The 26,482-nt window shown below is 48.1% G+C and overlaps 1 protein-coding gene across 1 annotated transcript in view; it reads right to left on the reverse strand.

Annotated features, from left to right (window-relative positions):
• Positions 1-2,159: 2,159 nt before the first annotated feature.
• The window catches only part of AKAP10 (A-kinase anchoring protein 10), a 51,485-nt gene continuing 27,162 nt past the window's right edge, over positions 2,160-26,482 (reverse strand). Inside the window, exons 11-15 of the mRNA XM_044283731.1 lie at positions 11,237-11,346; positions 9,258-9,340; positions 9,106-9,158; positions 7,219-7,314; positions 2,160-2,622 (exon numbers count right to left, since the gene is read on the reverse strand). Coding sequence (XP_044139666.1) covers positions 2,617-2,622; positions 7,219-7,314; positions 9,106-9,158; positions 9,258-9,340; positions 11,237-11,346 — 348 coding nt within the window. The 3' untranslated portion in view covers positions 2,160-2,616. The remainder of the gene's footprint in view (positions 2,623-7,218; positions 7,315-9,105; positions 9,159-9,257; positions 9,341-11,236; positions 11,347-26,482) is intronic.

A 26,482-nucleotide genomic window follows, 5' to 3' on the forward strand; every position in this document is an offset into this window, starting at 1 on the left:
TTGGGTGAACAGTGTAAATGCATCCTTAGGGCTCTTTCACACGAGCGGATGCCGTGCAGGTAATCTGCTGCGTGAAAAAGAGCCAAGCCCCGTTCCGGACAGCAGAGACACGGAGCATTAACATGATTGATGATGCTTTTTGCCTCTCTGTGACCTTTTTACTACAAAATCACAGTGAGATAAAATTGTTAATGCTCCGTGTCTCTGCTGTCCGGAACGGGGCTTGGCACTATTTCACGCACGGATCCGCTCGTGTGAAAGAACCCTTATAGGAAAGAAGTCGGCGTTTGTGTGGATGAAATAATGGCCAGGGAGCTGAAGCTCTGAATCCCTGTATCATGCATGTGTTTATTGCTATGGATCATGAAGGATAATACATAGGCCAGGCCACAAATATGCATCAACTGTGACAATACACCTTCAAATGTGGAACCTGGCTTATGGGAATGTCGTATTGAATACATTGTCTGCAAAACATCTGTAATAGCTCAATGGGCGAACTATGAACCACCAGAAAAATGAAAAACGGAAACTGCAACAGAAGAGAACTGTGGTAATATGTCACAGTGCGTCTGGGTAATTGTACAATGTGCACGCACAAACAAGATGTACGCCCAGACCCATATCTTTAATGAAGTTTTGTGTTCTTTTAAATTGTGGTGAATAGAGAACCGTATCACTGATTAGTTATCCTACTTTAAAACTTAGCTTTTATCAGATATTATATATAAAATATATGTCCCACAGTAATAATGATGACTGCATGAACGGAAAACATTCATAACTATACTCAGACATCAATTATTAGGTACTGCGTATGTGCATGTAACACATAATTTTATGCACACACATACGTAGTCCTATCATATAGATATGATACAATGGTATGACCAATTATTATGATCCCCACTCACGGTTTGTTGCATGGGCCAGGTGTCGTCAGGATATTCCGACCGTGTGCGTGATCAGGGGGTCTGGGGTGGTTACCGTTGTATACTGAAAAAAATGGTTCCAGATAAAGTTCAATTCCTGAGTAGTTTGAAGTAGTTGGTCAGGCAGGTGGGAGAATGTCCCTGATAGACTGTTGTTCTCCTGCCTAAAAGCGGAGAGGTCTCCCGCCTAAATGCGGGAGAATCACCCCCTGCGGAGCGACCCCACTTCTCGGTGGCTTTCCCTGTTATTCTGACCCTATTGTTGTCTTCCAATGCTGTCCTGTTACGATGTTTCTTTAGATGGTATTTCCCTTCTTTCAAAGGTGTTTCCCGACGCGTTTCCTCTGCCAGGTGATGCTAGCAGATTCATCAGGGGTGAAGTAGGTAATTTGGATGGTATAATAACCATTAGCACAATCGCTTTTGTGGTGGTATCCCAGCTAGATTGCAGTCCTGGACTGCAATCTAGCTGGGATACCACCACAAAAGCGATTGTGCTAATGGTTATTATACCATCCAAATTACCTACTTCACCCCTGATGAATCTGCTAGCATCACCTGGCAGAGGAAACGCGTCGGGAAACACCTTTGAAAGAAGGGAAATACCATCTAAAGAAACATCGTAACAGGACAGCATTGGAAGACAACAATAGGGTCAGAATAACAGGGAAAGCCACCGAGAAGTGGGGTCGCTCCGCAGGGGGTGATTCTCCCGCATTTAGGCGGGAGACCTCTCCGCTTTTAGGCAGGAGAACAACAGTCTATCAGGGACATTCTCCCACCTGCCTGACCAACTACTTCAAACTACTCAGGAATTGAACTTTATCTGGAACCATTTTTTTCAGTATACAACGGTAACCACCCCAGACCCCCTGATCACGCACACGGTCGGAATATCCTGACGACACCTGGCCCATGCAACAAACCGTGAGTGGGGATCATAATAATTGGTCATACCATTGTATCATATCTATATGATAGGACTACGTATGTGTGTGCATAAAATTATGTGTTACATGCACATACGCAGTACCTAATAATTGATGTCTGAGTATAGTTATGAATGTTTTCCGTTCATGCAGTCATCATTATTACTGTGGGACATATATTTTATATATAATATCTGATAAAAGCTAAGTTTTAAAGTAGGATAACTAATCAGTGATACAGTTTAATTTGTTCCTACAACATATTTATTTCTAAATCATTACTGTGATTTGTATTTTGAATAGAGAACCGACTGATCTAGGCAGGTATCAAAACTTATCCTGAATGGTCCTGGACCGGCCTGTGGCTCTTGTTGACACTCCTGTGATCTTTTCCATATTCATATTGAATGATATTTCCAGTGCAGAAAGATCACAAAGTGACCAGAATCACCCTGAAGTGTTAACCACGGAAACATGCAGCATCTCTGAAGGAAGTCTTAGTTCACACTTCGTGTGTGTTCACCTTCGTGGTCACCTTAAGTACCCTGCGCACATCTTCATAGAGATTATATTGGGAGAGGCTTAGTCAAAAGAACAACATATTTTTTTTTTTATTCTTCTAGTCCCAAAAGCTTTGATCCCGACACTGGCTTTAATTGCTTTCTCTTATTCAGCACAGTTGCTGTAACACATCTGTAAGTGCAAGGAACTTTTGAAAGTCACGTCAGACAGAGAGTGGTGTGACGCCATGGATCTTATACCTAGGATATATAAAATAAAAAAAATGCAATTAGGTAAAAGGAGGGGGAAAAGTATTTGTCAGTAATATTACTTCTGCAAGATAAAGACATCATGTAAAGAACCATATAATGTATTTTTCGCTCCATAAGACGCACTTTCCCCCCCTAAAAGTGGCAGTGTGTATTATGTAGCAAATGCTAATGATCACTTGCATTATGGAAGCACTAACTAGTACACGGTAGAACAAGGGAGCGGTGAATACAGCGCTCCTGGCCTTCTCAGGACCTGCACTGTCTTGGTTGCGTACAGTGTCAGGACGTTGTTTTGCGCACTATGACCTGAAGCTGTGCCATGTCTGGTCACAGTGCAGCAAGGCAACCGGAGAGGACCAGGGAACGGTGAGTGCAGGATCAGGTGGTGGCGCCGTCTGGAGCAGGTGAGGCAAGTTCATTTATTTTATGTCTGATAAGGGTCTAATAATGAATGAGGTCTGATCTGAGATCTAATAATGAATGGGGCTTGGATTCAGGGGTCTCATCTGAGGTCTGAAGAAAAACATTTTTTTTTCTTATTTTCTTAAATCCTAGGTGCGTCTTATGGTATAAAGGATACTATAAATGGCAGTTTTACGAACCAATAAAATTAGATTTTTTGTGCTTTCCTGTAAAATCTTTCTCACCGAGTTAAAGGGAGTCTGTCACCTCCATATGGCCATATACAGTGCTTACATGGCTCTGTAGCACACCTATACAGGATTGTAACGGTACCTTTGTCCTTTTCTTTAGACAAGCAGGAAAAACAAAGTTTAATTCATATGCAAATGAGCACTCGCCAGTGCCCAGGGGCGGCGTTTAGTGTGTAGGTGCCCAGGCTGCTCTGCCTTCTTTTCACTTTACTCCTCCCCAGCCTCTGCCTTTGCCCGCCCTCCAAGTCCGGACCTATCGATGAGGCAAGAGACTTGGAGGGCGGGCAAAGGCAGAGGCAGGGGAGGAGTAAAGTGAGAAGAAGGCAGAGCAGCCTGGGCTCCTACACACTGAACTCCTCCACTGGGCACTTGCGAGTGCTCATTTGCATATGAATTAAACTTCGTTTTTCCTGCTTGTGCAAGTCTAAAGAAAAGAACAAAGGTACCGTTACAATCCTGTATAGGTGTGCTACAGAGCCATGTAAGCACTGTATATGGCCATATGGAGGTGACAGACTCCCTTTAATTAGGGGACACAGAAGACCATGGGTATAGCTGCTGCCACAAGAAGGTGACACTGAGGGAAAAAAAGGGTTAGCTCCTCCCCTAAGCTATACCCCTCGGGCATACACAGAAGAACAACAGTCCAGGGAATATAAATCACGGCTTAGAAGACTGCAGAAGATACAGGAGAGGGAGACCTCGCCTGGATTTAGAAGACTTCTGAGGAAGTGATATCCATGGGTCAGAACCCCAAGAAAATAAAAAATAAATAAAAAAAAAACACAACACACTAGAGCCATCAACAGACAACATGGTGAGAAGAAAAAAAGGGAACCACTCAGTGGAAAACTGATTGGAAGAAGACGAACTAAAAATGGTGTCTGGATATCGAGGGACAGAGAAGTGCAGATGTGACAAAAATTTTGCGCCCCATGGGGGACGAAGTAGGGGTTCCAGAAGGCAAGGCCCAAAAACCATCAGGCTGCCAGAAGAGAAAACCACTCCAGCGGGACCATGATGAACAAGCCAGGGCTAGAGAACCTGAACAACAGGCATGAAAATGGCCCACAAGAAAAAGTTCTTGAGGGAGTGAAAAAAGTCAATGGGAACAAGGCAGTGAAACCACCTCAAACCACAAAAAAAGGTGAGGAGTAACCTGGCAGGAAAAAAAAGCGTCCTCCGGAAGCAAAAACGTCCACTTCACACCTATGACTTATCACATTGGCGTTCCCCTTGGGGAACACTCTTATGCAGGGGTTTGCTGCATAAGAGTGTTCCCCAAGGGGAACGCCAATGTGATAAGTAGAGGTAGGTAGAGGAGGAACTTAAATTCCAGAACAAGAGGGGTGAGAAGCCGTCAGATAAGCCACGGAAGGCTGCCTGAATTGGCAGACCTAACCGGAAGCTGGAAAAAAAAATAAAAAATAAAAAAATAAATAAAAACACCTAGGCCAAAGGGACGAAAATATGAAGGTTGTGTAAACTCATCAGACACTGTCGACCGCCACTGCGGAACAACCCCACCTAAAGAAGAAAAGAATAGGGTTATCCGAGGAATGTACAAAACAGGCCAAAAGGAACCAGAGATGGCATAAATACTGCGCCAGGAAGGTAGTGTGGACACCGAACGCCACTAGTTGCAGACAAAACTGGTAACAGAACCAATACCACTCACGCAGGCACTCTACAGCAGAAAGGGGGCATACAAGAACTCAGCTATGGAAACTGGCCGAGCAGGCAGAAATAGTACCTGGAGAAAGTGCAACTACTCGCCTTGCGGAGGGGGAGAAGTAGAAGAGGCTGATGCTGCTCAGTAGGGAACCAGCATTTAAGGGTGACACCACGCACAGAAAACCGTACTAATACCCACGAGAAGTGAGCAAACCCACCAGCTGCAGCATGTCATGGTATGGGCAGATGACAGCACTATAGGGAATAAGAGTACCTGTCAGCCAGCACCTCAGGAACACCATACATATAAGGCCTGGAGGATCTATCTCACCCGGTGATGGCAGAACATGAGCACAGTGCCACCTGTGGGAGAAGGTGGAGAAAGGGGATGCGGTAAAAACGATGAACACAAATACTCCCCCTGGGATGGAGTCACACAGTAGTGGCCACGGAACAGGAGTAGCCATAAAATCTATGGCCAGCGCAAGGCTGCCTCATGGGGGGGGGGGGGGGGAGGCCATAGCCACAACTATGGTCTCTAGGGCCCCCCGAGAATGAGGCCAAACAGCAGTAAGAAAATGGTGCTAGCGCAATCCTCCACTTGAGAAGGAAAGAAACTCTAAAGCAATGCAGACGTTCCACCTACTGACAGAGAATAGACACCGAGTCAACAGCCTGTCAGCTACAGTCCTACCTGGAAGACAGAGGCCGTCACGTAGGCGCCCAACACCAATCCAATCAATGACTACCTGAGGAAGGGGATAGTGTGGTGTAGTCACAGTATCCAGTAGTAGTGCCAAAATATCACCTATGACGGGGGATAAGGCGACTGTAGGGACCGAGTTTAGCAATAGGCCATCCATGGAACAGGATGCAATGCGACAAGGAAGTAGTGAGAGTAGTCAACGTTCAAGCAATTACTCCACCTAAGAAAGACGGAAAATGCGATAGGATGGACAGCTTCCAGAGATCACTCCACTGATGGAAGAGGAGAACCCGACAAGATGTACAGGGTCCACGGGTAGTGTAAGCGCTACTGGTTGTGCAACTGCTCAACCAATGGAAGGAGGGTAATGCTACAGGAGCTACAGTATGCAATTGTGGTGCAACTAATCCACGTATAGAAGGGGGAAATCCGAAAGAACAGATGATAACCAGTATTAGTGCAATTAGTCGGCCTGCAGAGGGGGTAATGCAACATGACGTATGGTATCTGGTGGAAGTGCAGTTACCCGCCTAATGAAGGAGGGTAATGCAATAGTCTGTATAGGAACCAGTGGTAGTGCAACTACTCTATGGAAAGAGGGTAATACCACAAAATGTACCGTAAACGGAGTAAGTGCAAATACTCCTACTACGGAAGGAGAGGGATGCTAGCGGAAGTATAGGATCCAGCGATAGTGCCACTACTCTGCCTATGGAAGTAGGGTAATGCTACAGGACGCATGGAATCCAGAGGTGGTGTAAATAGTCTGCCTATGGAAAGAGGACAATGCTACCTGATGTATTGGAGCCAACGGGAGGTGCAAATACTCTGCCTAAGAAAGGAGAGTGATGATACAGAATCGAGAGGCAAGTGCAAACACTCAATTAAAAAAGGAGGGTAATGCTACAGGCTGCACAGAATCGAGTGGTGGAGCTATTACTCTGCCTATGGAAAGAGAATAATGGTATGGACTGTACAGTACCCAATGGAAGTGCTATTACCCTTTCTATGGAAGAAAGGTAATGCTACAGGCTGTACAGTACCCAGTGCAAATGCAATTACTCCGCCTAAACAAGGAGGGCAATGCCACAGGCAGTACAGCATCCGGCGCAAGTGCAATTACTGCGCCTATGGAAGGAGGGTAATGTAATAGGCTGTACAGTATCCAGTGGTAGGGCCATTACGCTGCCTATGGAAGTAAGACAATGCTATGGGCTGTACAGTATCCAGTGGTAGTGCAAGTACTCTGCCTATGAAAGGAAGGGTAATAGTACAGACTGTACGGTATCTAGCGCAAATGTAATTACTCCGCCTAAACAAGGAGGCCAATGCCACAGGCAGTACAGCAACCGGTGCAAGTTGAATTACTCTGCCTAAGGAAGGAAGGTAATGCTATAGGCTGTACGGTATCCAGTGTAAGTGCAATTACTCCGTCTATGAGCCCTAAACCACTCCTGAAGTGAAGAACAACTGATCATAAAATATACTAATGGCTCATGTCACAACAGTGTAATTCTTATAAGGGCACATGTGATAGTATAGCTTACTGACCTTAGTAGAGGTGTCTGGTGGAGGACTCCACTGTGCCTGCTGCATCACATCATTAACTATCATCTTTGCTATCTTCCAAGCCATTTCTTCTTGAGCCTACAATAGACAGGAGCTTGAGACACCAGCACAGTAATACACTGTAAACATGAAGACCACCGCATTAACCCAGAGCATGGAAAGGAAGTAAAATGAAAAGGGAACATGGAGTGAGGACAATTCCACACCAACATAGAAGAGCACCTAGATGACCACATTGGTGGATGTTCAGTGTCCAGTAGCTGAGTAGTGGGAGCCACATCTATACTTTACTTACTGCACATGACTGCTTTTGTTGGCAGGAATACTTTTACACATGCAATTCTAAAAATCATAAAATATAAAAAAGTTACGTTACGCCCTATACCCATATGTTTTCAGGATTTTGAAAAATGGCCCATTATGACTGAGCCAGAGGCACAGCTCCATCCACCTATTTTTCCTGAGGATACAGTAGGTCCTTAATACATGTATGGCCAAGTTCACATTTCAGTTATTTCCATCAGTTACTGTGAGCCAAAGTCAGATGTGGGTCATAAAACACAGAACTGAAGCAAATCTTTCCTGTATAGCTCATCTCTGAGTAGCTTCACTACTGGTTTTGGCTCACAATAACTGATGGAAATCACTAAAGTGTGAACTCGCCCTAACCTGGAAAACCCCTTTAAACAGAAATGATTTTGTAGGTCGTTATCTCCTACTCAACCGCCAAGATTATAGAAATACAAAATATTTTATTGGACATACACTTGTATAAAACAGACATCCGTATACATAAGCAGCATTAAATCGCACAGGATGATCTCCACAGGTCTGTCACATTATAGTACATGTGGCTTTGCAATAATTCCCAAGCTGTGTGAAGGATAACAATCACAGCCATCAGTCAGAGTATATAAAGTGCATAGTGCATCAGCTAAAAAAAGGACATGATGGCGGTCATTGTTATCCTTCACACAGCTTGGGAATTATTGCAAAGCCACATGTACTATAATCTGACAGACCTGTGGAGATCATCCTGTGGGATTTAATGCTGCTTATGTATACGGATGTCTATGTTTTATTCAAGTGTATGTCGAATAAAAAAAAAAATTGTATTTCTATAATTTATGCTGTTCCGAGTCTAGTTTTGGGTAAATACTTGTAGTTAGTCTGGACCAGGCATGCTCAACCTGCGGCCCTCCAGCTGTTGTAAAACTACAATTCCCACAATGCCCTGCTGTAGGCTGTTCGGGCATGCTGGGAGTCGTAGTTTTGCAACAGCTGGAGGGCCGCAGGTTGAGCATGCCTGGTCTGGACAGCAACAATACCGGGCGTTTACTCGCTTTGTGATTTGGGAGTGTCAACCGCCAAGATGTAGTCTGCTGAAAATTGGTTAAAGGGGTTCTGCACTTTGTTTAAACTGATGATCTATCCTCTGGATAGATCATCAGCATCTGATCAGCGGGGGTCTGACACCCGGGACCTCCGCCGATAAGCTGTTTGAGAAGGTAGCAGCGGTGCGGCATTCTCGCTGTTTACTGCTGGCCCAGTGACATCACGACTAGTATCAACTGGCCTGGGCGCGGCTAAGCTCCGTTCACTTGACTGGAGCTTAGCCGCGCCCAGGCCAGTTGATACAAGTCGTGACGTCACTCGGTCAGCGGTAAACAGCGAGAAGACCGCGGCACTGCTGGAGCGCCGCTACCTTCTCAAACAGCTGATCGGCAGGGGTCCCGGGTGTTGGACCCCCACCGATCAGATGCTGATGATCTATCCAGAGGATAGATCATCAGTTTAAACAAACTGCAGAACCCCTTTAACGTAAATCCTGTGGAGTGGAGCATTATCATTATGTATGGAGATTTTTACCTCATCTGTGTTACCCTGGACCCATTTCTTCATCGCTTGGGAGAACATCGACCCTAATTGCAAATAACAATGAATTTACATGTGATGGAATCCAGAAACCTGCAGAATAACACAACTGCAAACATTTCTTCACATCTGAAGACGACATTCACCTTTGGATTTCTTCACATCCGGCTCGGGCTCCGACTCTCTGATAAACTGACCTAGATCACTCACTGTCCCGAAAGACATTTTCCTGTCAGTAAAGTAATGAAATAAATGTTAGTTAAATGTATAAATATGACTGAATGAAAGGGGCATAATACATTCGTAAAGAGAATCTCTTGGGGGGGGGGGGGGTCACTGAGAATGTCTCTAACATTGCATATGCATAAGGGCTCATGCACACGACTTGCGGATCAACAGAACGCAGATACCGGCCGTGTGCATTATATATTTTGCGGAACGGAAGGGCTGGCCCCTAATAGAACAGTAGAAATAGCAGAATAGCTGCCACAAAGGATTTGACGCTTATCTGCAATGGTCAAAGAGGAGCTGTCACCTGTCCTGGTCTGTTTTACCAAGTACTTGCATTTCCCCATGAGCTAGCTACTGTGCACCATCAGTTCTTATCTCTCTATGCTGTGCTATTCCTCCGTTATTCCGACTAGAAGTCTACAAATGAATTGCCAGGAGTCTGCAAAAGGTCCACCTGGGTGTTACCAGTTGGGGGCGTGTCCCTGCACAGTCTGACACGGTCCAATCAGTGCTGCCTGTGTTTAGACTGGGCAGAGATACCCCAACACACAGACGTAACACCCAGTTGCAGATGTATTAAGTCATTTAGGCCTCTATTACACAACCACATTTTCAGACCCGTATAATAATGCCCCGCCTAGCCGACAAAAACTGCCCGTTTGTTGACCAACTGTGTCTTTCATTCTGATGAAATGAATGATGCTCGTTTATCAGCAACACATTGCCCGATGTAGTCAGAGATGAGCCGCCGATAACCACTACGAGAGAATGACGGGATAAGGATGATGTCTATTGTCAATCGCCACTCACCCTGCCTGAATATTGGGCAGTGCGATATATCCCCTAGTCTGAGGTTAATGGTCGAAAAACCTGAGGCTGGCAATGTCTGGTTTCGCTTTATCAAACGTCTCGGCCTGGCATGAACAGGAAGAGTTGTTCCATATTATACACGTGAACAACAATTTGGGTGGCGCACTGGATCCACACATTGACCTAGATGTACTAATTGTAAAGATGGAGTAAGCTTACACTTTCTCTACACCTGCATCAGATTTATCCCAGGGGCTCCGGCTGGATGATTATTGTGGTGCAGGGGGAGACTTTTTGGCTAATTTACTATGAGACAATTTTATTTATTTTTTTAAACATTAGGCCTACTCATTTTGTTTTGAAGGCCCCCTCCTACTTTTTCCTGAGCCCCACCTCTCGTACAGCATGTCAGAAAAATAGTGTTGAAAACCCTAGATGCGCCAAATTGTGCCAATTTGCGCCACTTTTTTTTAAGAAAGCTTTTTGGTGACATTAGAAAATATGGGCCAATGATCACTGCAAAAGAACCTCAAGCTTCAGGCCTAAAGCGTCTTTCGCACTGCTCTTTATTTTACTGCCTGCATCGGTGACGTTCCGTGTACTGCTAGCAGGAGACCTGCGTGCATGGAAAGTCACCACTGAGGCCAGGAAGAAGGCATCAGCGGCAGGAAAGACCGTACTGCAGCGCATGGAAGAAGCAGAGGAGAAAAGGGGTATCTATTCATTCTGGTCATTTTAGATCATTTATAGGGGCTGCCAGATTTATTTATTTTACTTAGGCAACTCCATTAAATGTTTTTTTCTTCTTTAATAAATTACTGTCCATGCAATACTTGTAAGGCCCAAGTCTGGCAGCGCTCACAGAGGACACAGCAGGTAGTCTGGAGCATGGCCGAGCAGGAAAAAAACTGAGAAGATCCAGTATTATTAGGATGGACGATGGTGCCGGAGTACAAAGGCTAGACCAGTAATACGCCATAACGTCATGAAATGGGAACACTCCTTTAATGTACAGAAAAAAAATAAAAAATAAACACCCTGTGCTTGCATTAAACTGATGTCTGCTCCAACACAGTGTTATTACCCAGCATATGTTCGTTGATAGAGCGACTCGGGATCCAGGCTTGCAGCATCAACAATTATTGCTTCATCAAAGTTTTTCAGAATTTTTACATTGCTCTTTTTGACGTTAGTCTGAAAGATAGAGATCATGTACATTAGATTTACAGTAGTAAAAGGTCAAGGTCTATAAAGTGGAAATCCAGCAAACAGCCACACGCTTTAGGCAATCACATTCGTAAAATCCTTGATCTTGGACTGCACCGATTTCCAATATAAAAGGATTCTATACAGAGCTGAACCTTTTTGGGACTATTTCGGAGACTTTGCGTAGAATATTTTTGATTTTCAGTAAACTACGAATATGGATATCTCTGAGCAGTGCTAAAAAGGTTTAACCCATTAACAAATTTTGCCCAGCTCAAACGTTAAAGGGGTTGTCCGGGTTCAGAGCTGAACCCGGACATACCTCCATTTTCACTCAGGCAGCCCCCCTGACTTGAGCATCAGAGCAGTTCATGCTCCGATGCTCTCCTTTGCCCTGCACTAAATCGTGCAGGCCAAAGGCATTTTTTTTAGATCCGGTGACGTACCGGGGCTCTCCATGGGGCTGCCAGGAATCCCGGTGACGTCACCGGCACTGATTGGAGGGATTTAGCACTGCCCTAGCCATTAAAATGGCTAGGGCAGCGCTAAAGCTCGCCCATCAGAGCCGGTGACGTCACCGAACACACTGCTGGGCGGAAGCTTCCGCCCAGCAGTGTGTTATTGAAAACAAAAGAGACCTTGCCCTGCCTGATCTAGCTCAGGGCACTGGAACGCATCGGAGCATGAGATTCTCCAATGCTAGCCTCAGGGGGGCTGCCTAGGTGAAAATGAGGGTATGTCCGGATTCAGCTCTGAACCTGGACAAACCCTTTAAGAAAAGGCACCAACAATGCATGATCTCCTCTACATCAGGAGATATACAGTGCCTAGCAAAAGTATTCACCCCCCTTGACTTTTTTTTTCGTATTTTGTTACATTACAGCCTTAAGTTCAATGTTTTGTTAATCTGAATTTTATGTGATGGATCAGAACACAATAGTCTTAGGCTACTTTCACACTAGCGTTCGGCTGTCCGCTCGTGAGCTCCGTTTGAAGGGGCTCACGAGCGGACCCGAACGCAGCCGTCCAGCCCTGATGCAGTCTGAATGGAGCGGATCCGCTCAGACTGCATCAGTCTGGCGGCGTTCAGCCTCCGCTCGCCTCCGCACGGACAGGCGGACAGCTGAACGCTGCTTGCAGCGTTCGGGTGTCCGCCTGGCCGTGCGGATCCGTCCAGACTTACAATGTAAGTCAATGGGGACGGATCCGTTTGAAGATGCCACAATGTGGCTCAATCTTCAAGCGGATCCGTCCCCCATTGACTTTACATTGAAAGTCTGGACGGATCCGTCCGAGGCTATTTTCACACTTAGCTTTTTTTTTGCCATTTTAATGCAGACGGATCCGTTCTGAACGGAGCCTCCGTCTGCATTATTATGCGCGGATCCGTTCAGAACGGATCCGCCCGAACGCTAGTGTGAAAGTAGCCTAAGTTGGTGAAGTGAAATTAGAAAAATATATAAAATAAAATTATTGTTTAGAAATGGAAAACAGAAAATTGACATGTGCGTATGTATTCACCCCCTTTGTTAGAAAGCCCATAAAAAAAGATCTGGTGCAACCAATTACCTTCAGAAGTCACATAATTAGTGAAATGATGTCCACCTGTGTGCAATCTTAGTGTCACATGATCTGTCATTACATATACACACCTTTTTTGAAAGGCCCCAGGGGCTGCAACACCTAAGCAAGAGGCATCACTAACCAAACACTGCCATGAAGACCAATGAACTCTCCAAACAAGTAAGGGACAATGTTGTTGAAAAGTCAGGGTTAGGTTATAAAAAAAAATATCCAAATCTTTGATGATCCTCAGGAGCACCATCAAATCTATCATAACCAAATGGAAAGAACATGGCACAACAGCAAACCTGCCAAAAGACGGCCGCCCACCAAAACTTACGGACTGGGCAAGGAGGGCATTAATCAGAGGGGCAGCACAGAGACCTAAGGTAACCCTGGAGAAGCTGCAGAGTTCCACAGCAGAGACTGGAGTATCTGTACATAGGACGACAATAAGCCGTACACTCCATAGAGTTGGGCTTTATAGCAAAGTGGCCAGAAGAAAGCCATTACTTTCAGCTAAAAACAAAAAGGCACGTTGTGAGTTTGTGAAAAGGCATGTGGGAGACTCCCAAAATGTATGGAGGAAGGTCCTCTGGTCTGATGAGACTAAAGTTGAACTTTTCAACCATCAAAGAAAACGCTATGTCTGGTGAAAACCCAATACATCACATCACCCAAAGAACACAATTTTTTAGCAGCCAGGACTGGGAAACTGGTCAGAGTTGATGGAAAGATGGATGGTGCTAAATACAGGGATATTCTTGTGCAAAACCTGTACCACTCTGTGCGTGATTTGAGGCTAGGACGGATGTTCACCTTCCAGCAGGACAATGACCCCAAACACACTGCTAAAGCAACACTTGAGTGGTTTAAGGGGAAACATGTAAATGTGCTGGAATGGCCTAGTCAAAGCCAGATCTCAATCCAATAGAAAATCTGTGGTCAGACGTAAAGATTGCTGGTCACAAGCCCAAACCATCCAACTTGAAGGAGCTGGAGCAGTTTTGCAAGGAGAAATGGGCAAAAATCCCAGTGGTAAGATGTGGCGAGCTCATAGAGACTTATCCAAAGCGACTTGGAGATTTGATTGCCACAAACGGCTCTACAAAGTATTGACTTTAGGGGGGGTGAATAGTTATGCACATTGACTTTTTCTGTTATTGTGTCCTATTTGTTGTTTGCTTCACAATAAAAAAATACAAATAAAAATAAAAAAACATCTTCAAAGTTGTGGGCATGTTCTGTAAACTAAACGATGCAAATCCTCAAACAATGTATGTTAATTCCAGGTTGTGAGACACCAAAATAGGAAAAAAGTCAAGGAGGCGAATACTTTTGAAAATTTGGTCAGGAGTGACAGCATCCTAAAGAGGACATGTCGCCCCCCAAAAAAATAATAATAATAAAAAATAAAAATAAAAAAAAGTGCAATCTGAAGGCAGCAGGTTACAGAGTAGGAGGAGCTGGGAAGATTGATATATAGGTTTGTACTCTGTTTCTTCCATTAGGCAGGCTCCTCTGGGGCAATAGTTTCAGCTCTCATTTATCCTAAGCGGTGTTCTTAGTTCTGCTCTTCCTCGGCCCAGACTTCTTGATCTCTCAGCCAGTCTGACTTGTCCCTCTCTCCATGCAAAATCCAGATTCACTCAAAACCTGTAATTTATACATTTATATCTTTGCTTTTTCCACTTCCTTTGAACAGTTATCTGTACAGGATGGAGGTGTCATCAGTGACTGATTTGCATACCTTTACACACAACGCTATTTAATTACCGATAACACTTTCACCCTGTACCGATTTTTTTTTACTTCCTGTGAATAACTAACAAAAAAAAACCAAAAAAAACAGAAAGATATAATAAGATATAGACATATAAATTACAGGTTTTGAGCCAATATGGATTTTGCATGGAGAGGGTAACAAGTCAGACTGGCTGAAGGCGGCTAACAAGAATTCTGGGCTGAGAAAGAGCAGAACTGAGAAGACTCCTTAGGAGGAATGAGAGCTGAAACTACTGCCCCAGAGGAGGCTGCCCAATGGAAGAAACCAAGTAAGGGTGGGTTCACATCAGCGTTATTGCTTTCCGTTATAACGGAAAATAACAGAATCCATAAGACGGAAGTCAAAACGGAAGCCTTTAAGAGACATTCTGTTTTGAGCCTTCATAATACAAGTCTATGGGGAGCAGAACGGATCCGTCCTGGTTTCCATTATGCAGGTGTCCAGTCCTGCATAACGGAAACCAGGACGAATCCGTTCTGCTGCCCATAGACTTATTATGACGGAATGCAAAACGGAAGCCTTTAAAAGGCATTCCGTTTTGCTTTCCATCATAATAGAAGTCTATGGGAATCATAACGGATCCGTTCAGTTTCCTTTATGCAGAACGGACAAAAAAGTCCTGTGGACAGGACCTTGTTTTCAGTCCTGCAAAACGGGAACAAGACAGATCCGTTATGTTTCCCATAGACTTCTATTATGACAAATCAAAACGGAATGCCTCTTAAAGGCTTCCGTTTTGACTTCCGTCTTATGGATTCCGTTACTTTCCGTTATAACCATGTTATAACGAAAAGCCATAATGGAAAACATAACGCTGATTTGAACCCACCCTAAACAGGCTACCAAAGAGTAAAGGTTATAATCAACCAAACAGGTGTAAAGTGAAGGGGTCCAATGATGGGGAAAAAGCAAAAACATTTCCTTTCCTAGCAACATGAAGATTAACCAAAACAGCATAATGGAAGGGACATCCAGAAGGGGGAGAAATCATACTGCATTGGCCTTGAGTACTTCCTTGAGAAACAGTCACCGAATGGGTCACCATGTATAGTGGCGTTAAAGAGGTCCTTGCCCTCGCTGAACAGAGTGTGTGCTAGTGGGCTGCTTGATGACTCTTCTGACTGAATAGTGCTGGGTGCACTAAAAACATTAACATTAAAAAGAGAGGCATGATGCCTTTTCTAATATCACAGGTCCGCTGCAATAATATTTGATTCTGCCATGTCCTTTAAGACACAAATCCAAACCCTAATCTCCTCCTGTTGCTTTCACCTCAAGAACATCTCTCGTATTCGCTCCTTCCTCACCCCCGAGTCAACTAAGATTCTGGCGCATGCCCTAGTCATCTCCCGCCTGGACAACTGTAACATTCTCCTCTGTGGCCTCCATCTAGCACTCTCACTATGCTCCAATCTATTCTCAACTCTTTTGCCTGGTTAATCCAACTCTGCCCTCGTTACTCCTCTACTAGTCCCTCCACTGGCTCCTCATTGCCCAGCAAATTCAGTTTAAAATACTAACAACTACATATAAGGCCGTCCACAAGCTGTCCCCTCCTTACATCTCTGGCCTGCTTTCCTGATACATCCCTCCAAGTAATCTCCGATCATCACAGGACCTAATTCTCTGTTCTCCTCTCATCTATTCTACACACAACTGACTGATTTCTCATGTGCCTCTCCTCTACTCTGGAACTCACTATCCCAACACATCAGACTCTCCCCAATATCCAAACCTGCATAAGTAACCTGAAAACCCACCTCTTCAGGAAAGCCTACCACCTGCCATAGGCATGCTGCCAACACACCGCCACAAGAGCAGCCTTTACCCTCACCTACTGTGTTCTTCCCCCTTCCCTTGTAGATTGTAAGCTCTTGTGGCCAGGGTCCTCTCCTCCTCTGTACCAGTCTGTTAATAGTTCCTTGTTTATTGTATTTTAATATTATGTATTTGTAAATGGCGATATCAAAAGGGGGTGACCAAGGCGAACAAGGGAGGTGAACACACTGAGCAATGTGAAAGCATAGACTCCATTTTAGATCATGAGCTTCCATATTGTGCATGTCAGCTTGTTTTTCTCCAATATTGCAACAAACAGGGAGGAGTCGAAAATGTTCTGAAGATATCTGTGGTTTGATGTAAGAAGACAGTCTCAACATCTTATCGCATGCCGAGCAAGCATATTTATCATGTATCAAACCATGACCTGGACCCTATTTGGCATAACGCCATCGTGTGGTGGGCTATAAATCCTACGTATGTTTTCATTAAGGCAGACTCCTACTTTGAAGCTACACCGGTGTGGAAGCATTGTGTGCAACTCCCTGAGCTTGATATGTAAATAATAATTTGGAGCCAGAGAGCATAATCTTGGTCGATTCCTCCCCACGAACAGCGATAGACAAACAAGTAGTTCTATTAGTAGTCCAAGAAGACTGGAGAATTATCTTTGCAGCACAGTATGTCAAAGTCTAAAAAACACCCAGCAGACATACACCAAAGAGGCAGGCAAGGTTCCTGAGAACTGCCAACTGCACCTTTGTGCGGGGACAATGGCCCGTTTGGGGTTAGGAGTCTAAAAACGCAGATCCTGTAAGTTAGCCAGGACCCAAAAGCAGAATCTCTGCAGCCCACAGTGGGGCAACTACTGGACTGCCAACTAAGGCCATCTATGACAAAAAAAAAACAAAAAACAAAAAAAAACGCAGCTCACCATGGGACGTGACTGTAGGAAGGAGAATATTTTTTTTGAGAGGCAACTAAGCAGCCTCCCAGAAGGGAATCAGGCAGAGAGAGACTGTTAAAGGCGACCTGGGGAGGAGACCTATAAAAAGGCAAAAAAGCCAAAAAAACAAGATTTTTGTATAACTTAGGCTACTTTCACATTTGCGTTCGGGGCTCCGCTTGTGAGTTCCGTTTAAAGGCTCTCACAAGCGGCCCCGAACGCATCCGTCCAGCCCTAATGCATTCTGAGTGGATGCGGATCCGCTCAGAATGCATCAGTCTGGCAGTGTCTGGGCTCGGCTCAGCAGGCGGACACCTGAACGCTGCTTGCAGCGTTCGGGTGTCCGCCTGGCCGTGCGGAGGCAAACAAATCCGTCCAGACTTACAATGGTAGTCAATGGGGGCAGATCCGTTTGAAGGTGACACAATACGGTGCAATTTTCAAACGGATCCGTCCCCCGTTGACTTTCAATGTAAAGTCTGGACGGATCCGTTTGAGCTACTTTCACACTTAGAATTTATTTTACAATATAATGCAGACAGATCCGTTCTGAACGGATCCATCGTCTGCATTATATGAGCGGATCCGTCTCAGACGGAGCGGAGCCAAACCTCTCAGACGGATCTGCTCTGAATGCAAGTGTGAAAGTAGCCTTACCAGTAAAATCTCTTTCTCGCTCTTCCTTAGGGGACACAGGAGACCTTGGGTATAGCTCAGCTCCCTAGGAGGCGTGACACTAAGTGAAAACCGTTAAGCCCCTCCTTCAGCAGCTATACCCTCAGCCTGGAGAGAGAGACTGTCAATTGCGTGTCCAAGTAGTGAGAAAAAAAGGCAATGACCAACAAAGTGGAACCAAACAAGTCAACTACCCGACAGGGGCAACAAACCGTAACCTGTAGAACAAATAATGATGGGTGGTTGCTGTGTCCCCCAAGGAAGAGCGAAAAAAATAGATTTTACTGGCAAGTTATACAAAAATCTTGTTTTCTCGCCAATTTCCCTGGGGGACACAGGAGACCTTGGGACGTCCGAGTGCAGTCCAAGAAGGGAGGGACCACAGCCCAAGGCGAAGCCACCGTAGGCATCATGAAACCGCCGCCTGCAAGACCAGGCGGCCCAAAGCAGCATCCACCGATGCATGAGTTTGCACCCTGTAAAACTTGGTAAACGTGTGCAAGGAAAACCAAGTGGCCGCCTTACACAATTGTTCAGCTGAAGCCCGATGTCTCTGGGCCCAAGAGGCACTGACCGCTCTGGTGGAATGAGCAGTGACACACGAAAGGCAGAACCCTGCCCTTGGCGCAGTAAGCCTCAGCAATAGCCAATTTGATGAGGACGTCGTCCAAGTAAGGCAGCAGAAAAACACCCCTGGAGCGGAGCAAAGCCAGGACATGGGGCCAGGACCTTGGTGAACACCCGAGGAGCCGTCATCAGGCGGAAGGGAAGGGCGACAAACTGATAGTGATCGTTCCCCACTGCAAAGCGAAGGAAACGATGGTGACACCGAGCGACCGCAACGTGAAGGTAGGCATCCTGAATGTCGATTGATGACAAAAAGTCCCTTCTCCAGCCACCGCGGATCGGAGGGACTCCTTCCGGAATCGCCGAAGGCGGAGAAAACGGTTTAGCCGTTTTAAGTCTAGGATCGGCCGCACCGAGCCTTCGTTTTTGGGGAACACGAAGAGGTTCAAGTAGAACCCCTTGAATCAGACCGCCGGAGACACGGGAACGATGACTCCCTTGTCTAGTAGGGTGTGAATGGCTGCGGAGAAGGCGGCCGCACACTCGGGGTCCAGCGGAGAACGGGACCGAAAGAAACGATCCGGAGGGAGAGAAGCAAACTCGATTTTGTATCTGGAGGATACAATTTCAAGCACCCCGGCATTGGAAACATGAGCCCGCAAGACGTCCCTGAATAGGAGAAGGAGGCCCCCGGGTGGGTGGGGCCGCACCTTCAGGCGGGGGGCTGCTTGGCCGAGGAGGGACGGGCAGCCTGTGACTTGCGCCAGGTGGGCTGTGCCCAAAAAAAGGGCTTCTCGCGCCTATCTGGGGGGGGGGCAGATGAGGAACCAGCTGCGAAACGAGACCCGGAGGACCTGCGGGAGGACCAAAAATGAGACGAACCAGAGCGACCTCGAGGGGTGCCTTTGGTTCTGGACTGGGGAAGATGGGTGCTCTTGCCACCCGTGGCTTCCGAAATAATTTCGTCCAAACGGGTCCCGAATAAACGGGAGCCCATGAATAGTAGCCCAGTAAGGGAACGTTTGGAGGTGGCGTCTGCCACCCAAACCTTCAGCCAAAGTTCCCTCCTGACGGAAACGGCTAAGGCAGATGAGCGTGCTATGAGGGCACCTGCATCAAGAGTAGCCTCACAGATAAATTTACCTGCCTGAACCATCAGTTAGGCCAAGGATTGGAGGTCCTGAATGGGGATATCCGATCCCAAATCCTGTTTAAGCTGGGAGCCCCATTCGGAGACTGCTTTCCCCACCCAGGCGGAGGCAAAGACCGGTCCTGAGGGCTGAACCCAAGGAAGCAAAGATGGCCTTGGAGAGGGACTCCATACGACGGTCCTTGGTGGAATGAAGCGAGGAACCGTCTGCTACAGGAATGGCCATGCTCTTAGACAGGCGGGCAACGGGAGGGTCAACCTTAGGCGGGAACGCCCACGTGGCAACGCAATCCGCTGGAAATGGGTAATATATGTCTAGCTTTTTTGAGGAGGTAAAGCGGGCATCAGGGCGAGCCCAAGCTTTAAAGACCACTGAAGAGAAGTCGGCGTGGAGAGGAAAAACCTTGGACGCCTGTTTGGAGTGGAAAAAAGACACGCCGACCTGGTCAGTGCTGGGAGGGTCATCGTGCATATCATATATAGGTATCACAAATGTTGGTGATGAGGTGACCCACTGCGGAGGCTAGTTTGGACGGCAGTGCCGAGTCCATGTCCCAGTCCGAATCCACCAGATCTCTCTCAGAGGGCGTGTCCAGAGGGGAGGAGAGGCCCGACTGAGTCCGCACGCATGCCCAGTCGGGCGGACCAGAGGGAACAGGGGGCAGCACGGCCGGTGGCAGACCCTGCAGAATGCACAGCAATGCGGATCAGATTGCCCATGTGGAAAGGGTACTTTACAGGCGGTACAGGCATGGTACCAGGGCTTAGAGGCCCCTGTGGGATCGACATGTTGGCGATGAAGAATATTATAACCCAGGAAAAAAGCAGGCAGCAGGTTCCTTATGCTCATGCGGACAGTCACGCAATCATGGGTGAAAGGTGCGGATGAAGCAGAGCAGCGGGAAGAGAGCGGAGCGCGGGAAGATAGGCCCCGTCCCCGCTGCTGGGAAGTGCCGCGCGCACGCGGCCAAAATTATCCCCTGAGGCGCCGCTTTGGCACCCCTTGCTGGGAAGTGCCGAAGACAAAGGAAAAACGGCAGCCCGCCGTGAGTCCCGGCAGTGTTGAGAGAGGGGGGTGCTCGTCCACCGCGCCATGGGGAGGAAGTATGTGATGACCGCAGACGCGGTCCAGGATACCGGCTAGGGAAAAGGAAGGGCTGCAGCCACCCGCAGCCCCGGTGTTCCCAGAGATTTGCAGCAAGTAGTGAATCTGTGTAAACGGGGGGGGGGGGGACATATTAATCGCCGGCCCCAGGAATGAAATAAGAAGAGGGGAACCGCAGGCCCTAGACTTAATCGCCCTCTTATTTTCAGACCCCAAAAAACAGCTCAGCAAAAAGTTCTTGGGGGGAGCCACCTCTCACCATCCTGCAGTCTTCACCCTCGGTCCATTCCAGCAGGGTCACCCCTTCAGCTACTGCCACTGCAGCAGTGGCAGGACGCTGGAAGAGGGACTTGGCGTGCGGGCGACCATTACGCTGGCTGGATGCAGGTGAGCTAGGCTGCCTTGTCTTCTGTGGGGGAGGCAGCAGTGCGGGTGACCGGCACTGGCGCAACTCCACCCTGGGAGAAACAGAGAGGTCCAGGCGTCTCTGTTGTCCCTGAAAAAATAAAAAAATCCAGATAAAAAATAAAATAAAAAATAAGGAGAAGAAACAGCCCTGCAGAGCAGGGAGTGTCTTGCCTCCTTGGACACTAAGCAAAAACTGGCAGTCTCTATCTCCAGGCTGAGAGTATAGCTGCTGGAGGAGGGGCTTAACAGTTTTTACTTAGTGTCATGCCTCCTAGGGAGCAGAGCTCCAAAGGAAATGTGCGAGAAAAAGGAATATTAGCTGAAGAAAAGGAGATATGATTTGGGGAAACCGCAGAATAAAACCAGCAGGGCAAATCAAAAAATTGCCATGACTGGCAAAGGAAAGCAGAAACGGATGGAGTAGGTGGTAGTTCAAAAAACTTCACTGCTGACATAAAATGAAAAAGACTGATGCAAGGTTAGTAAAGGGAATAAGGCTACTTTCACACTAGCAGTTAAGTTTTCCAGTATTGAGTTCCATCATAGGGGCTCAATACCGAAAAAAATAAAAAAATAAAACGCTTCCGTTTTGTCCTTATTCATTGTCAATGGGGACAAGACTGAACTGAACAGAACGGAATGCTCCAAAATGCATTCCGTTCCGTTTAGTCGCGTTCTCATACTGGAGAGCAAACCGCAACATGTTGTATTTTGCTTTCCGTCCAGGGATGCAGATGCAAGACGGATCAGGCATTACCCCAATGCAAGTCAATGGGGACGGTTCCGTTTTCTCAGACAATAGAAAACGGATCCGTCCCCCTTTGACTTTCAATGGAGTTTATGACTGATCCGTCTTGTCCATGTTAAATATGATACAACTGGAGCCGTTCATAACGGATGCAGACGGTTGTATTATCAGTAACGGAAGCGTTTTTGCCAGATCCAGCAAAAACGCTAGTGTGAAAGTAGCCAAAGACTGCATTCCAATGGAACATCCCCTGGCGATGCTTGACGGTCATGTCAGGGCTAATCCTGCTAAGAAAGGTAGGGACTAGAAAGATGGTCCCAGGAGGTGACGAACTCCGCTAGCCCCACCTCCCACTGGCTACCCCAGGCGCTAGCTCTGCAAGCTGGGTCCTGACAATCACAGCATGCATACCTGAGTATTGACCTGGGCCCTGAGGAGCAGAAAAGTCGCCAAAGCCAGCACGCAGGCAATGAAATAGCAGGATGGGCGAGGAAATAATCAGGGAGGCAGGAGGGCAGTGCAAGTCCTGTCTCCCAGACAACACAAGGCCACAAGCCAGGGGTGGAAGTATCCAGCTGAACCAACAGTGATTCTACTTGCTGGCCCAAAAAACATGGCAGACACCAGACCGGTGGAGCATGCTGGCTGACAAGTATACTGTATGCAACGGTGCAGACTTGTTCTGGAGTAAAATTAAATGAAGATGTATTCCAACAACACACTAAAGTCAAATCATTGGACCGTTTTCTGTTAAAATCAACCACATTCTTCAAAAAAAACTGGCAGTTTTGTGCCCAGGCAGCGGGAAAGATGTACTGTATGATAACTACTGTGGTAGGCGTAATGGCTGCCATACTGTTTGCAGTCAATATGACACTACCCTCCTAAAAAAGGAGATTTTTGTATAACTTACCAGTTAAATCTCTTTCTCGCTCTTCCTTGGGGGACACAGACCTTGGGTATAGCTCAGCTCCCTAGGAGGCGTGACACTAAGTAAAACTGTTAAGCCCCTCCTCCATCAGCTATACCCTCAGCCTGGAGATAGAGGCTACCAGTTGCGTGTCCAAGTAGTGAAAGGATAACAACCAATAACGGAAACAACCAGCCAGCAACCCAACGGGGCGCCAGACCATAACCCTGTAACCAAACACAGAAGGGTGGGTGCTGTGTCCCCCAAGGAAGAGCGAGAAAGAGATTTAACTGGTAAGTTATACAAAAATCTCCTTTTCTCGCCCATTTTCCTTGGGGGACACAGACCTTGGGACGTTCAAGAGCAGTCCAAGAAGGGAGGGACCACAAACCCAAGGCGGAACACCACCAGAGCATCAGGAAACCGCTGCCTGCAAAACCAGGCGGCCCAAAGCAGCATCCGCTGATGCATGCGTATGCACCCTATAGAACTTTGTGAAAGTGTGCAGAGAGGACCAAGTGGCTGCTTTGCACAACTGTTCAGCCGAGGCCCGATGCCTCTGCGCCCAGGAAGCTCCGACTGCTCTGGTGGAATGAGCAGTGACGCCGAAAGGCGGAGGTCTGCCCTTGGCTCGATAAGCCTCAGACACCGCCAGTTTAATGAAACGGGCAATAGCCACCTTGGAGACCGCCAACCCTTTGCGCGAACCCTCCGGAACCACAAACAGGGAGTCCGTGCGCCGAAAGGACCCGGTGACCTCCAAGTAAATCCTCAACGCCCTGACCACATCCAGACGGTGCAGTTCCCGTTCTCTGGGGTGGGAAGGAGAGGGACAGAGCGACGGAAGGACGATGTCCTCATTGATGTGAAAGGCGGAGACCACCTTTGGCAGGAAAGTCGGGACAGGCCGAAGCACAACCTTATCCTGGTGGAAGATCAGGAAAGGTTCGGAGCAAGAAAGAGCCGCTAACTCCGACACCCGTCGGAGAGACGTGACGGCCACAAGAAAGATGACCTTGCAGGACAGAAGGCGAAGGGAGACCTCCCGTAAAGGCTCGAAGGGGGCTGATTGGAGCGACGAGAGCACCACATTCAGGTCCCAGGAAGGAACTGGAGGGCGGCACGGCGGAACAGAGTGAGCCACCCCTTGTAAAAAGGTCTTAATTGGCCCTAGAGGGGCCAGGGGACGCTGGAGAAGAATAGACAGCGCCGAAATCTGACCCTTCAGAGAACTGAGGCACAGCCCCAGGTCCAGACCCGACTGGAGGAAGGACAGGATTGTGGGAAGAGAAAACCGGAGAGGTGGGATGCTCCGGGACTCACAGAACCCCAGATAGGACCTCCAAACCCGATAGTAGATCCTAGAGGATACGGGCTTACGAGCCCGGATCATGGTGCGGACTACGTCCGCGGAGAAACCCCGTCGCGTTAAGACGGCGGTCTCAATAGCCACGCCGTCAAACGTAGCGAGCCTAAATGCTCGTGGAAGATCGGTCCCTGAGAGAGAAGGTCTTCCCTGGAGGGCAGTGGCCACGGTGCGTCTGCCAACAGCAACATTAGGTCGGCGTACCAAGACCGGCGGGGCCAATCCGGGGCGATTAGAATCGCGGGGACGCCCTCTGCCGCGATCCTCCGAAGAACCCGTGGCAGGAGGGGAAAAGGAGGAAAGACGTACAGAAGGGAGAATTCGCGCCACGGAAGGACGAGCGCGTCGGCGCCGTATGCCTTCGGGTCCCGTGCCCTGGCCAGGTATAGGGGGACCTTGTGGTTGAATTTGGAGGCCATGAGGTCCACGTCGGGGCGACCCCAGCGAAGACAAAGGGCTTCGAACACCTCTGGGTGCAGGGACCATTCTCCCGGGTCGATGGTGGACCGGCTGAGGAAATCCGCCGCCCAGTTGTCCACCCCCGGGATGTAAATCGCAGATAAGGCCGGCACGTGCGTCTCCGCCCAGAGGAGAATGAGGGTCACCTCTTGCATCGCTGCGAGTGCCTCCCTGATGGTTTATGTATGCCACAGCCGTGGCATTGTCCGATTGGATCCGAACAGGGTGGCCCCTCAGCAGATGGGTCCAGTGTCTGAGGGACAGAAGAATCGCCCTCAGTTCCAGAATATTGATTGGAAGTCTGGACTCCGATAGAGACCAAACGCCCTGGACGGACCGGGGAGGGAAAACCCCCCCCCACCCCCGTAAGCTGGCATCTGTGGTAATCACCAGCCAGTTCAGTGGAAGGAAGGACTTCCCCCTTAGAGGGATATGCAACCACCAGCCGAGGGAAGCCCGAGCCAGGGGAGGCAGAAGAAAGGTCCTGTCCAGACTCCTCGGTGATTTGTCCCAGGCCGACAGAATTGCCCTCTGAAAGGTGCGGGATCGGAATTGTGCGAACGGCACCGCTTCGAAACAGGCAACCATCTTTCCCAACAACCGCATGCTGGATCTGAGGGAAGGGCGGTGATGACGGAGGAGACTGCGAACCGACCCGCGAAGGGCCAGACGCTTGTCCGACGGAAGGCGGACCGCCGTCTGGAGGGGGTAAGGGAAGATTTGGGGTGGTTGATAATCCAACCGAACCGCGTCAGGGTCTCCAGAGTGAGTTCCACACTGCGGGATGTCTGAGAGAAGGAGGGTGCCTTGACCAGGATGTCGTCCAAGTATGGGAGAAGAAAAACACTTCTTGAACGTAGAAGGGCCAAGACAGGGGCCAGGACCTTGGTGAACACTCGAGGAGCCGTCGCCAGACCAAAGGGAAGGGCGACGAATTGGAAGTGATCGTCCCCCACCGCGAAGCGCAGGAAGCGGTGATGACATGGAGCAACCGGAACGTGGAGGTATGCATCCTGAATGTCGATTGAGGCCATGAAATCCCCTCTTTCCAGGGAGGCCACTGCGGACCTGAGAGACTCCATCCGGAATCTCTGCAGTCGGAGAAAACGGTTCAGGCGTTTTAGGTCCAAGATCGGACGCACTGAGCCTTCCTTCTTGGGAACCACAAAGAGGTTCGAGTAGAACCCCCTGAACCTTTCCGTCGGAGGCACGGGGGCGACGACACCCTTGTCCATTAGAGAGTGAATGGCCGCGAAGAAGGCGGCCACTCGTACGGGATCTCGCGGAGGACGGGATCGGAAGAAACGGTCTGGCGGAATGGACGCAAATTCGATTTTGTATCCGCAAGATACAATCTCGAGCGCCCATGCGTCTGAGATGTGGGCCCGCCATACGTTCCTGAATAGGAGAAGGCGGCCCCCCACCCGGGTGGGTGGGGGCGCACCTTCAGGCAGAGGGCTGCTGGCCTGTGGGAGCCCGTGCAGGCTGGGACTTGCGCCAGGTAGGTTGCGTCCGAAAAAACGGCTTCTTGCGTCTATCCTGGGCTGGGCCAGAGGAAGAAGAACTGGCCGCGGGTCTAGACCCGGTGGGCTTGCGAAAGGACCGAAAACGGGACGAACCAGCGCGACCACGGGGGGGGCGCCCATTGGCCTGGACTGGGGG

Source organism: Bufo gargarizans, chromosome 3 (assembly GCF_014858855.1).
Source record: "Bufo gargarizans isolate SCDJY-AF-19 chromosome 3, ASM1485885v1, whole genome shotgun sequence".
Taxonomy (NCBI): Eukaryota; Metazoa; Chordata; class Amphibia; order Anura; family Bufonidae; genus Bufo; species Bufo gargarizans.